Source organism: Telopea speciosissima, chromosome 8 (assembly GCF_018873765.1).
Source record: "Telopea speciosissima isolate NSW1024214 ecotype Mountain lineage chromosome 8, Tspe_v1, whole genome shotgun sequence".
In the NCBI taxonomy this organism is placed as follows: domain Eukaryota; kingdom Viridiplantae; phylum Streptophyta; class Magnoliopsida; order Proteales; family Proteaceae; genus Telopea; species Telopea speciosissima.
This window is the reverse complement of record NC_057923.1, coordinates 29,633,490-29,646,062: the sequence shown is the minus strand read 5'-3', so window position 1 is coordinate 29,646,062 and position 12,573 is coordinate 29,633,490. Positions and strand designations below refer to the sequence as shown.

General features: G+C 40.0%; 1 protein-coding gene across 2 annotated transcripts; it reads left to right on the top strand.

The window, feature by feature from the left end:
- The first annotated feature begins 349 nt into the window (after positions 1-349).
- On the top strand, positions 350-2,371 carry LOC122671888. Of its 2 annotated transcripts, none has more exons than XM_043869361.1 (2): positions 350-1,933; positions 2,051-2,371. In XM_043869361.1, the coding sequence occupies exons 1-2, from the start codon at positions 760-762 to the stop codon at positions 2,092-2,094; spliced, it is 1,218 nt and encodes a 405-aa protein (XP_043725296.1). In that variant the 5' UTR covers positions 350-759; the 3' UTR covers positions 2,095-2,371. The 2 variants fall into 2 exon arrangements, with proteins under 2 accessions (XP_043725296.1, XP_043725297.1); XM_043869362.1 differs by having other exon boundaries at positions 350-1,958; positions 1,989-2,371.
- The last annotated feature ends 10,202 nt before the right edge of the window (positions 2,372-12,573 follow it).

The following is a 12,573-nucleotide window of genomic DNA, read 5'->3' as shown; positions in this document are numbered from 1 at the left end:
TTCTCTGCAATTCAAGTCATATCAAACCTCTCTCTCATTGTTTCTGGGTTTCAAACTTAGTTTTTCTTTGACTTCATCAACTTGTATTTCTAATAATTAAAAAAAGACTTCATCAACTTGTACGCAAAGCTCATTTGATTTGAAAATTTTTACCAGTGAACACCCATGATTGCTGTTTTAATTTGGCATTTATAATGGATATGAATCCAGAAAGTTAAATAATACTAATCAAGCATCAGTTAATCTATTTAAATATAACATGTTTAATTCTGAGATTGGAATGAATGTTTGATTTTAATATGTAGGAATTTGATTGTTGAGATTTAAGAGCCAAGAAAAAATGGTGAGGCCTAAAGATAAATTTAGGCAACATGTAGAGTAACGTGGTTCCAACCGTTTTACATGTAACTATTGTGGACTTAATTACACTGGGAGTGTTTCAAGAGTGAAAGCTCATTTGGCTTGCCTACCTGGCCATGATGTTCAAATTTGCTCCCAAGTGCCTGAGCACATTCAAGCTAAAGCCCTTGTAGAATTTAATTTGAGTGTGAGTAAGAAGAGAAGGAGTGATACTATAGAAAATGGAATTGGTTCCTCAAACAACACACCTACCATGCCCCAGAGTAGGAGTACCCATCAACCCACAATGGTAGAGATGGCTGCTAAGCATAACAAGAAGTCATTGGATATGTTGGTAACTGAATTTTTGTCAATAATAACATTTCCTTCAATGTTATTCAAACAAGTTCTTTTATTGATATGATAAAGGGTGCATGTGCGTATGGTCCAACTTATGTTGTACCTAGTTATAGAAATCTTCGCGGTAGTTTGATTCCTGGCAAAAAGGTAGATGTCATGCAATATGTAACAAGCATAAAGGCGACATGGGGTATCACAGGTTGCACAATTATGTCTGATTCTTGGACTGACATAAAGAAGAGGTCTTGGGTCAATGTGATTGCTTACTCTCCTGGGGGTGGTGTGTTTATGAAATGTATTGAATGTGGTATAAATAGATTAACTTCGACATTTCTTTTCAATGAAATTTCTGATGTCATTGAAACGGTTGGACCAAACAATGTTGTGCAGTTCATTTCAGATAATGGTGCTAACTTTTCTTCTTGTGGTGATATTTTGACGGGAAAGTGGCGTCATTTATATAGAACAAAATGTGCTACACATGGGATTAATTTGTTTTTGAAAGATATCCACAAGCATGTGAAATGGGTGAGTGATGTGATTGAAGATGGAAAACTTGTAGTGGATTATATTCATAGGCACACAGGTGTTCTAGCATTGATGAGGCAATTCACAAATAACAAAGAGATTAAGAAGCCTTGCAAAACAAGGTTTGCTACTCATTTTCTTATGCTTCAATCTCTCATTGTAGTTGAGAACGAGTTGAGGCTTTTTGTGGCATCATCTAAATGGAGATCTTTTCAATTCAACAGAGCTGAAATAACTGTAAGAACTATTGGGATTATTCAATCTAATACTTTTTGGGAAGGGGCAAAAGAGGTTGTTGCTTTCATGGAGCCAATCATTCGGATTCTTCAACTTGTTGATGGTGATGGTTCTACTGCAGGTTACTTATATGAAGCAACAGAAAGGGCAAAAGAAACATTAAGGAAATTAATGGAGAATGATGGAGAGAAATACCTAACTATCATGGACTTGTTTGTTGCTAGGTTGGAGAAGAACATTATTCATCATGTTCATGTGTTTGGTGCTTTTTTAAATCCTTCTACTTTGTATGAGGGTCGACTTGATGTTGAGGGTTCTAAATTTATGGATGCACAAGATTTTATTTTGGACACCATGGTTCCTCTAGAAGATCGTGCTCAATTCATGAAAGAAATAGTTGAGTATCGCATGAAAAGCCCAAGGTTGTTCAATCTAACTGGACAAACAATGATGAAAACTAACCATCCAAGTAAGTCTCTTACGTAATTAGTTTAATGCTATTTTGTTATTAAATATTACCAATTTTTTTTTTTTTTTGTTATTAAATATATCATCCTTATATGTGCTTACTTGTGATGATTTGTAGGGATTTGGTGGCAATTTATTGGTGGTGAATTTCCTGTGATTTGAAAAGTTGCTTGTAGGATCTTGAGCAAGCCTTGTAGTTCCTCTTCTTATGAGCGTAATTGGAGTGCTTGGGATGCAGCACAAACAAAGAAGAGAAATAGATTGGCCCCTTAAATGTTAGAAGATTTGGTGTACATCAGGATGAACTCTATGATGAGAGAGAAGTATGAAAACCAAATACTTCTAGAGATGCAAGGCCCATTGATTTAGAAAAACTTGGTGATTTATCTAAGTTAGACATTGAGCCGGATATGGAGAGACTTAAACAAACATATGAAGAACCTGATTCACATTCACAAAACATTGGAGCTGATGGAGGGAATCACTTTCTTTAGTTTGATGCATTTTTATTGATCTTTGGTCATGTTATAATGATACTTTGAGTTCTTTTGACATTTTGGATGATATATGTGAAGTTTGGATTTTGGACATGTTATGTTGTTATGATTTATGAATTTGGAATTGATGTTGGATTATATATTTTGGATCATATTAGATGATATATCTAAAAAATTATAATGGATTGTGAAATACATATGCATTAATGTTGGATGTTAGTATTTTTTGAACATTAGGTACAAGTATTCAAGTAATATCTCTCAATTTATATTAGTATACAATCATTTTTTGTGTCCCGCTTGTTGGAAAACTATACTTTTAAAATCCGTACAATCTGTTTGCCGTTCATTTTTTTTTTTACCGTTTGTTTGACCGTACTATTCGCCATTTAATTCCATTTAAAACGCGTACCGTAATACTCCATTTTATTGCTGTTCCCGTATTTGCTAACTATGGTTCTGACAACTCTTTGCCTGGACTTCTTCCAACTCCATCCCGATCTCCCTGGCCCTATCATCTCCTAACTCTTTTTTTGCACATCTCGGAGTTGTTATTGGATATTACTTTCCAAAATATAACTAATGATAGGATTCTAACTTGGCTAAAATTAAAGGCTAAGGTAGCAGCGAAACAATCGCTTCCTCGTATGTATGAAAGATTTGACTCAACTACCACCTGATCGTGAGACAGAGTTCGCAATTGATCTAATCTCTGGTGCAACACCGGTAGCCAAGGCACCATATCGAATGGCACCTATTGAGCTGAAAAAATTACAGATCCAACTACAAGACTTGCTGAAGAAGGGTTTTATACGACCTAGCGTATCTCCCTGGGGAGCACCCGTGCTATTCGTGAAGAAGAAGGATGGTAGTATGCGACTGTGTATCAACTATCATGAATTAAATAAACTGACGATTAAGAATTGATACCCATTGCCACACATTGATGACCTATTTGATCAGCTACAGGGAGCAAGAGTTTTCTCCAAGATCGATCTTAGGTCTGGATACCACCAGTTGAAGATCAAAAGTGGCAATATTCATAAAACGATGTTTAGAACTCGATACGGACATTATAAATTCCTGGTCTTATTGTTCGGGTTAACTAACGCCCCGGCAGCGTTCATGGACATGATGAATAGAGTATTCCATGACGTGTTGAACAAGTTCGCCATCGTATTTATAGATGACATTTTGGTGTACTTCAAGAGTGAAGAAGAGCACGCTTGACACCTTACCTTTGTGTTGCAGTGGTTGTAGGAACACCAACTGTACGCCAAGTTCAGCAAGTGTGAAATTTGGCTTCACCAAATTGGATTCCTAGGGCACATCGCCACCAAGGACGGCATCAAGGTAGACCCAGACAAAGTGAAGGCGGTACTCGAGTGGGAGACTTCGAAGAATGCCACTGAGATCCGAAGTTTCTTGGGTTTGGCCGGATATTATAGTCGATTCATAAAAAATTTCTCATGCATCTCGGCGCCCATGACAAAGCTAACGAAGAAGGGCACATAGTTTGAATGGAATGAGGCTTGCGAGAAAAGTTTCCAGTAGTTGAGAAATCGATTGGTGACGACACTAGTTTTGACTATTCCGGACGGCACCGAAGGAATGGTGGTATACACCGATGCATCTAGAACAAGATTGGGTGGAGTCTTAATGTAGAGAGGTAAAGTGGTCGCCTATGCCTCAAGATAGCTGAAGGAACACGAAAAGAACTACTCCACTCATGACTTAGAGTTGGCAATGGTGGTCTTCGAGTTGAAGATATGGCGACACTACCTTTACAGTGAAAAGACTGAAATCTTCAGCGATCACAAAAGTCTGAAGTATTTCTTCACCCAGAAGGAGTTGAATATGAGACAGAGACGGTGGTTGGAATTGGTGAAAGACTACGACTGTAAGATCCAGAACCACCCTAGTAAGGCCAACATAGTGGCGGATGCGTTAAGCAAAAAATCACAGACTGCATCTCTCGCCTCTTTGGTTGTAAGCAAGCAACTGCTAGAAGAAGCGCAAAAGTTTGACCTAAAGCTCGTGATCGAAGGAACGGCTAGGTAGCTAGCAGCCATAGATATACAGCCGTCGATACAAGAAGAGATAATTGAGAAGCAGCCTCTTGACCCAGAATTGGCCAAGATAATTTGGGGAGTGCAGCATGGTGTCCGCAAGGACCTAGATTTTTCACTAGCCCATGACGGAGCATTGAAGTTCAGAGATAGGCTGTGCATGCCTGATGATGATGAGGTACGAGATTGAATCCTTAAAGAGGCACACAATTCTCCCTATTCAATCCACCATGGAAGCACGAAGATGTACAAGAATCTAAAGAGGTACTACTAGTGGATTGGGATGAAGGAAACCATAGCCATATACGTGTCTGAATGCCTCATCAGCCAGCAAATAAAGGCGGAGAGACACCGACCGTATGGATTGTTGCAGCCACTCCCTATATCTGAGTGGAAGTGGGAAAGAATTACCATGGATTTTGTGACAAATTTACCTAACAGCTGGAAAGGGATGAACGCAATCTGGGTGATTGTAGACGGACTGACGAAAGCAGCTCACTTCATTCCCATCAGAATAAACTATTCGATGGAGAAGCTCGTCCAACTATATATTGAGAACATAGTCCACTTACATGGTGTGCCTGTCAGCATTGTATCTGATAGGGATCCTCGGTTTACCTCAAGGTTTTGAGAAGTCTACAGAAGGCACTGGGATCTTAACTAAATCTCAGTACGGCTTTCCATCCTCAGACGGATGGACAGTCTGAAAGGACAATCCAGACTCTGGAGGACATGCTCAGAGCCTGTATATTGGAAATGAACAACAGTTGGGATGCCCACATACCTTTGATGGAATTTGCATACAACAATAGCTACCACTCCACCATTGGCATGGCACCGTATGAAGCACTTTATGGTCGGAAGTGCCGAACCTCGTTGTATTGGGACGAAGTTGGAGAACAGAAGTATCTTGGGCCTGAGATGATACAAGCAACCTGCGAGAAGGTGGATATCATTAGAGAGAAGATTAAAGCAGTCCAATTAAGGCAAAAGAGTTATGCTGATCATCGGAGGAAGAATATAGAATTTAGAGTCGGAGAGAAGGTATTCCTCCGAGTGACTCCAACGAAGGGATTGCTACGTTTCAACAAAAAGGGCAAGCTAAGCCCAAGATTCATTGGTCCCTATGAAGTCCTCAATAGAGTGGGACCCATAGCATTTCGGCTGGCATTATCGCCATCTTTGCAAGGCGTCCATGATGTTTTCCATGTGTTGATGCTAAGAAAGTACATCAACAACCCGGCACATGTACTCTCAGCTGAACCTGAACAGTTAGATGTGGATATGAACTATGAAGAACAACCTGTGGAGATTTTGGACAGAAAAGAACATAACCTCCATAACGGCACGGTCGCATTCGTCAAGGTTCGATGGGGAAACAGTCCCATAGAGGAAGCATCGTGGGAACGCGAAGAGAAATGCAGGAAAAGTATCCCCAACTCTTCGAGCTACAAGGTAAGCAAATTTTGAGGACAAAATTTTTGTAAGGTGGGGAGAAATGTCAAACCTGCCCCTGACTGACTGGGAATTTGAATGAAGAATAGGAAACCCTGGCCAATCATCCAAGCACTTTGTGGAGCATCACACCAGTAGCTGACCCTATGAGAATGACCTCCTACACACCTGCCAGGAGGTGGATTGCAGTTCCATACTATTGCACTGCACATAGCATAATGTATAGCTTGGACTTTAGGAATTTTCTCTCTCCTCCTCATAACTGTGGGGCCCACACCTGAAATAGGGTGCATTTGACCCTGGGTGAGGTGTGGGTGTAAGGCCTAAGCCCTGGGCCAAGCCCCTTTGCAAACCCAATGTGATACAGCTTTGCTGTATTCTCCGGGTAATGCACTGGGCGATGCACACATCACCTAATGAATCACCCAGAGTGGGAAAAATGAGTATGTTTATCCACAGATGTGTGGGGACCACCCATACTGGCCATGGGCACCCTCCATAGGTTGATGGGAGTCTTGGGAACCACTACATACCCCTGGACCCCTATGGACCCCACCAGAGTGCCTAGAATGACTAAGAATCAGTTTAAAAAATGCATTTCTAAAGTGGGCCTAAGCTGCCAAACAGGCCTTAGTGGAGGCTGATCTATAAATAGGGGATCCCAGCCCTGAAATAGAGCTTTATGTACTGTTCAAATCGTGGGAGGGGGGGGGGGAAGAAGAGAGAAAAAAAAGGAAAAGAGAAGGAGAAGAAGAAGGAAGGAAGGAGATGAAGGGAAGAGCTTACCCTTGCCTCCAAGCTCAACTCCAGTAGCCTACCAGACCAGGTTCAGGTATAAAAATCTATCCCTTACCTGTTGCCACTGCTGTTACTGTTCTTCTCCATGGATCTCTGGTGTTTTGGAAGCATTTTTGGTCATGGTCAGCCCAGAACACCTGGGGGCTGCCATGTACCACCTCAGATCCAACATGCAAACATGTTGCATGGAAGATCTAAGGGATATTCATGTACTTTTGCTGCTATTTTATACTTGGGACCAAAATCTGTCACTGTGCTAGTTTGCACTGCACTGTTGCACCAAGAACAAGCTGTCTGGGCTTAGATCTGTGCACACAGGCTGCTCTCAGCCTAACCCTATGTTGCAGCAACCTTAGACCACCCTATTTTACGTAGGACCACCCTTGCATGCAGCCCAATCCATTGCCCTATGCTGGAACACAGCTGGGTTACTATTCACTGGGCTGTCTAGGCAGCTCCTGGCTGCCAAGTGGTGGGCCCAAGTCATGATCCATGTGGACCCTTGCAAACTACTCCACATGGGGTCCACAATGACCTAACATGCATAAGGGGTCGACCATGGCACTGCCTATGGTGCAAAACCCAAGAAATTGAGCCTGTTCATGTTCTAAACAGGCTCTGGGTGATGCACACATCACCCAGTGCAAAGGCCCAGAGAATTAAACAGGGCTGATATGCAAATCTGACCATGGGGGTTTCCACCAATGGACTGTAAATAGTGTAAGGAGGTGGTAAATGACCAAAATACCCCTCCTCACATCTGTCCACATTTATTTGTACCTTAGGTACCCAAGTGGGCCCCGTAGGGCTTGGAAACCCTATCTGTGTTGGTCCTGCAACACTGCTGACCTGGGGACTGTGTTGTAAGACTGTTGGGACCATATACCATGTACTACAGTGGTAAAATACCATACTGACCCTAAACCATATTATCCGGATGATGCACCGGGACATAGACCCAAAGCCCAGTGCAAGACTCAGAGAATTCCAAGTAATATCAGACTGAGCACCGAGTCCGTCCAGTTAGTCTAGATAAACACTAAAATACCCAAAAATAGTTTGAACATTAAATAACACATGTCTGATTAGACACTTTAGGATTTGACCCTGAGCTCGAGGTGCACTGCCAGACCGCAATCGGAACTGAAACAATAACTGATCTTATAGAACCAAGCCAAGGTGAGTGGAATGTCATCATGTATGTACGTGTAACATGAATAATATGCTGAAATTGAACCTTTATAATAATAATACTGTGATACATGTTTAATTCAAATCTCATAAAATTCATTACAACATTGTGTTGACTGTTGGACAATTCTGCTTGAATATTCTATGTTGATTGTGAATGCTAGACTAGATGTCGTAGTCGGCTTGGAAATGAGGCCTGTGCTAGCCCATAGAATGGGATGCGATAGACACCACCCGACTCATACGCTGCAATATAGACATGGGGTTAGAGTTTCATCACCCATGCTACGTACCCTTACCAACAGGGGTTAAGGTGTTGGATGCCTGTGAGAGCGACCGTATATATGAGAAAGAAAAAGAAAAGAAAAGAAATGTGATTATGAGCTATATGCTGGGCTTTAAGCCAGAAAAGAAAAAAAATGTGATTATGAGCTATCTGTCAGGCTTTAAGCCAGAAAAGAAAAGAAAAGAGAAAAAGGGACGGTTACCTCACAGGTTAATCATAGAGGGCTGGTCGGGCTGACCTTGGTGAACGAATGCGGGAGTTGACTGGTCCTTCTTTTTTTTTTTTGTAATGAATCTAAACTAAGAGCATCACATGTAATAATGGATACAAAAAAATAAAACGTTCCCATTTGATAGCAAGGCTCTAATACCACTGAAGGCAATCAACATAGATCCGTGAAAGCGTAGTAGGATCGATTCTATCAATGGAGAATGCTATTAAATTATCTAGAGCAATAGGAGGATCGATCGTTATCTCAAGTCTCACAAATGCAAGATCTCCAATCAATGATAGCCCTTTCTCAGTCGTTCCATGCACTACGCAAAGCTTGACATTCTCACACGATCAAGCCAATTCCTCCACACACAAGGGTTCTCAAAACCCAAGCTTTCTCCAAGATCAAACACTAAGAGAGGGAGAGGAAGAGAGAATAGTTCTAGGAAGGGGAGTGCTTCATCATTTTTCCAAGGATGAGAGAGTGCTCCTTGAATTTTGGCAATCTCATGAATATATGTGATTTGCCCTCTCACTTCCAAATTGGTAGCACACATGGGCAAGGAATATTGAATTTCTTATTGGGACTCAATCACCAACTCATCCAATTTTTCCAACCAAGAAAAGATCCCTATTGCTAGAAGAATCCAATATTAGGTGCAATATCCAATATTGACCCAACTTCTTTCCTTCTCTAACACTTTTTTTCACCAAAATTTGAGGATGATGCTAAACTCATAAGGGTGAACTCAACTCCTTAGATTCCTTATTGATTTAGGACCTGTAGATAGCATTGGTTTGGTGGGTCTAGTGGGAAAGGTATCAGGACATTCAAAGTAATACAATTCACATTGTCAAAGTCAATATGTAATTATTTGGAAATGGTGTGGACCCTAACGTCTGGTTGAGGTCTATTTATGTGAATCCGGATCTTTATGTTCATTGCTTTATCTTTGGGATAAAATAAGTAACTCGTTGTTTTAGTAGATGAAACATTGAAGCCTCTTCATCTTGCATTGAGTCATTGACACGGGTTGACTTGTAATGAATTCATTTTCTACGATTCATCGGCATGAAAAATTATAAATCTCTTTCAAGAGCTAGTGGTGCAGGGATTATACCATAAAACAACCTAATTAATTGAAGTTGAATTGATTTTGTAATGCATTTTCATAGGCTCTGTTTGGCTGGACTGGAAAAAAGCCAGTCCAACCCTTTTTCCAGTCCAACCCTCTTGCTGACTCCCACACAAAACTGCCTTAAAGGAGGGTTTGGTCGTTTCATTTTCATTGTGTAACTAATACACAACGAGTTGGAGACATACCTTGAATTCTATGATAGTACCGACTTCTTTTTTCTTTTTTCTTTTTTTTTTGGGTAAAAGTGATAGTACCTACTTTAAAAAATATATAATAAAATTATGAGACGATGAACAAAACAGAATCATGTTTGCATCAAAGAAAGACAAAGGCTACGTCCGGATGCTGGGAAATAATATTAAAAATGAAAACAAAATTGTGTAATTAATTCTATATATATTTTTTTGTAATTGGTTATTACATTATATTTTGCCATTTGTAGATCTTGAATATTGTCATCTCCGACAATGATAATAATCAGACGTAAATTGATGAAGTTTCTCTCTCCAGAAAGGGCTCAACCACCTAACTCATCTTTCTATCCTAAAAAATTTGAACAAGTGTTTTGTTAATTCTTAATAATAATCAAGGGTGCATAAACAGTGATTGGAAATATTGTCGGCAATTTGCCGACACCAAATTAGGGTTCATCACTGTTTTCATAATTAAAATATTTTGTGACCTGATCTTGGGCTAAGAACGATACCTTTGGATAATACTCGGAAAGACGAATCCAATGGTATATTTTGTGTCAAAATCCAACACCCGCATGCGATGCAGGATCTGAAACCGGTAATTTTGTCGACACTGATTAATCACCATTTTCAAAATTAAATTATTTTATGATCTAATCTTGGACCAAATTTTATACCAATGGATAGTGCTTGGAAAGACCAACGGTATATTATATGTAGAAATCCGATACCCGAACGCGAAATGATTTCAAAAACAAGTAAAATCGACATTTTCGGACCAAATCAGGGTTGAAGCCACGTGGCAGCCCATAGATCAGCCTGAGCTCCACGGATCCGTGGAACCCAAGGTCAGTTCTTTGGAGCCGTGTAAGCCTTGGATAAGGTTAAAAAAATATAAAAAATTGAAAATATTCTAAATTTAAACCTATAAATAGTATTTATTAAATACCCCTCCCCTTTTCAAACAACGCAATAGAGTTTTTTTGGGAAAAGCAACTGAGTTTTTTAGGAAAAAACCATTTTTTAGCTTTTGAAAAAAAAAAGGAATTTTGAAACTTCAGATTTCTTTTTTGCACTGGAACGTTGGCAGAGGGTTTGGGTTTTTCAAAATCTAATGGCTTTTTACATGGGTGTTCAAATGACTTTTTGAAACAGAGAAGAGATTTTGAGAAAGAAGAGGGAGAAGCAGGTGATTGATCTTCAAAATAGGTTTTTGAAAAGGGAAAATCCCTTGACCCTTTTATGCCTTTTCTTTTCTTTTGAATACATTGAGTGAGTAGGGTCTATACCCTCACTCCTCATTTGTCATTGTGTTGTCAATGTGGCTTTGTACTCCTGATGCCCCGTTTCTCTACAGAAAGTCCCTCAATAAGTCCCTTGAAGTCTCTAGTCTACAGTTAATGGGGATGTTTCCAAACCCTACCTTATGAGAGGTATAACCCTTTAAGTGAGAGAGAAGAAGTCTTTTCCCCTCCACCTGAGCCGAGGTTCTATCTGTATCTCATCGGCAAATCCCATAGTAGTTGCGGAAACACCGTCGAAATTCAGGTATTTTTATTAACTTTACATTTGGTTTAATGTAAATCATTAAAGTACATGTTTTAGTGTGAATTAATATGTTTAGGTTGTTTTGCATGGCATATTCATTCTAAATATATTGCATAAAATGATGATCCAACTGATGGCAGTTTGGCTATGGCTATCCTCAGTTGTTGATCTGATCGATAGGAATAGGCTTCTGCCTATCATCTGTCATTATGTGTTTTTTGGGATTTTAACCTTTCGGCCCTTACGCCATCACGTTTACCTTAAAAGAAAATTTGTCGACCCCTGCATCGTCACAGTATCTATTTTCTTTAAAATACATTCACTCCGTTTTGTCAGGCTTGCACAGAAATGCATGCATTAATGGTTTTTAATCAAAGATTATAATTGAATATGGTTTTATTCAAATAAATATATCATTCCAGCCTTTTTAGGGGCATTCATGTAATTATCAAAAGAGCCCAAAATGGTAATCCACTATCACTAAATTGGCGTATTTAGTCCTTTTAGGAGATTTACCATCGATCATGTATTTGCTTTTCGGATTTTTAGTGATGTGTGTGCGTATTTCCACTAACAATCTGATTGACGAAGCTCCAGTTATACACCTACTCTCAATCATTATTGCTTTCCGAAGATTTTAGTGATGTGTGCATGTGTTGTATACTAATGATCTGATCGATGAACGAGAGGTTCTTTTACCCCCCCCATCGATCATTATTGTTCCTAGAGTAAATGACTTTGGCATCTGACAGAACTTATTGTCTTATATTGGTCCTTCCATAATCTCGGTTTTTCAGCCCTCATGCCGTCATGTTTTTTAAAAAGAAAACCTGTCGATCCCAGTATCGTCACGCTACCGACTATAAGTACCGCGGTCCTCGGGGATGAGGTTTCCATTCGGCCTTATGGGGATAGGGATTAGTCTTCTATATGTTGACGACATGTCATTGGGACATATTATCATGGGGATGGGGGTCATGCTTCTTAGGGATGGAGTTGCCACCTAGGATTAGGGCCTAGGACCCAATGGGGGGTAGCCTTGCCAGTGTGAGTGGGAAATGGGCAATGGGATTCCATATAGTCTGGTCAGAGATTGGGCAAGGGGTCAGGTTACAAGTATGAGAAGGTGTTAGGCACCCATCTTGTCTGATTGAATCGGTCTTTCTATTTTAGATGCTGAATGTCGAATATTCTCTCCTCATAAAGTATGTTTAAAATGACTGTACAGAATGCATTTACACTATATACACT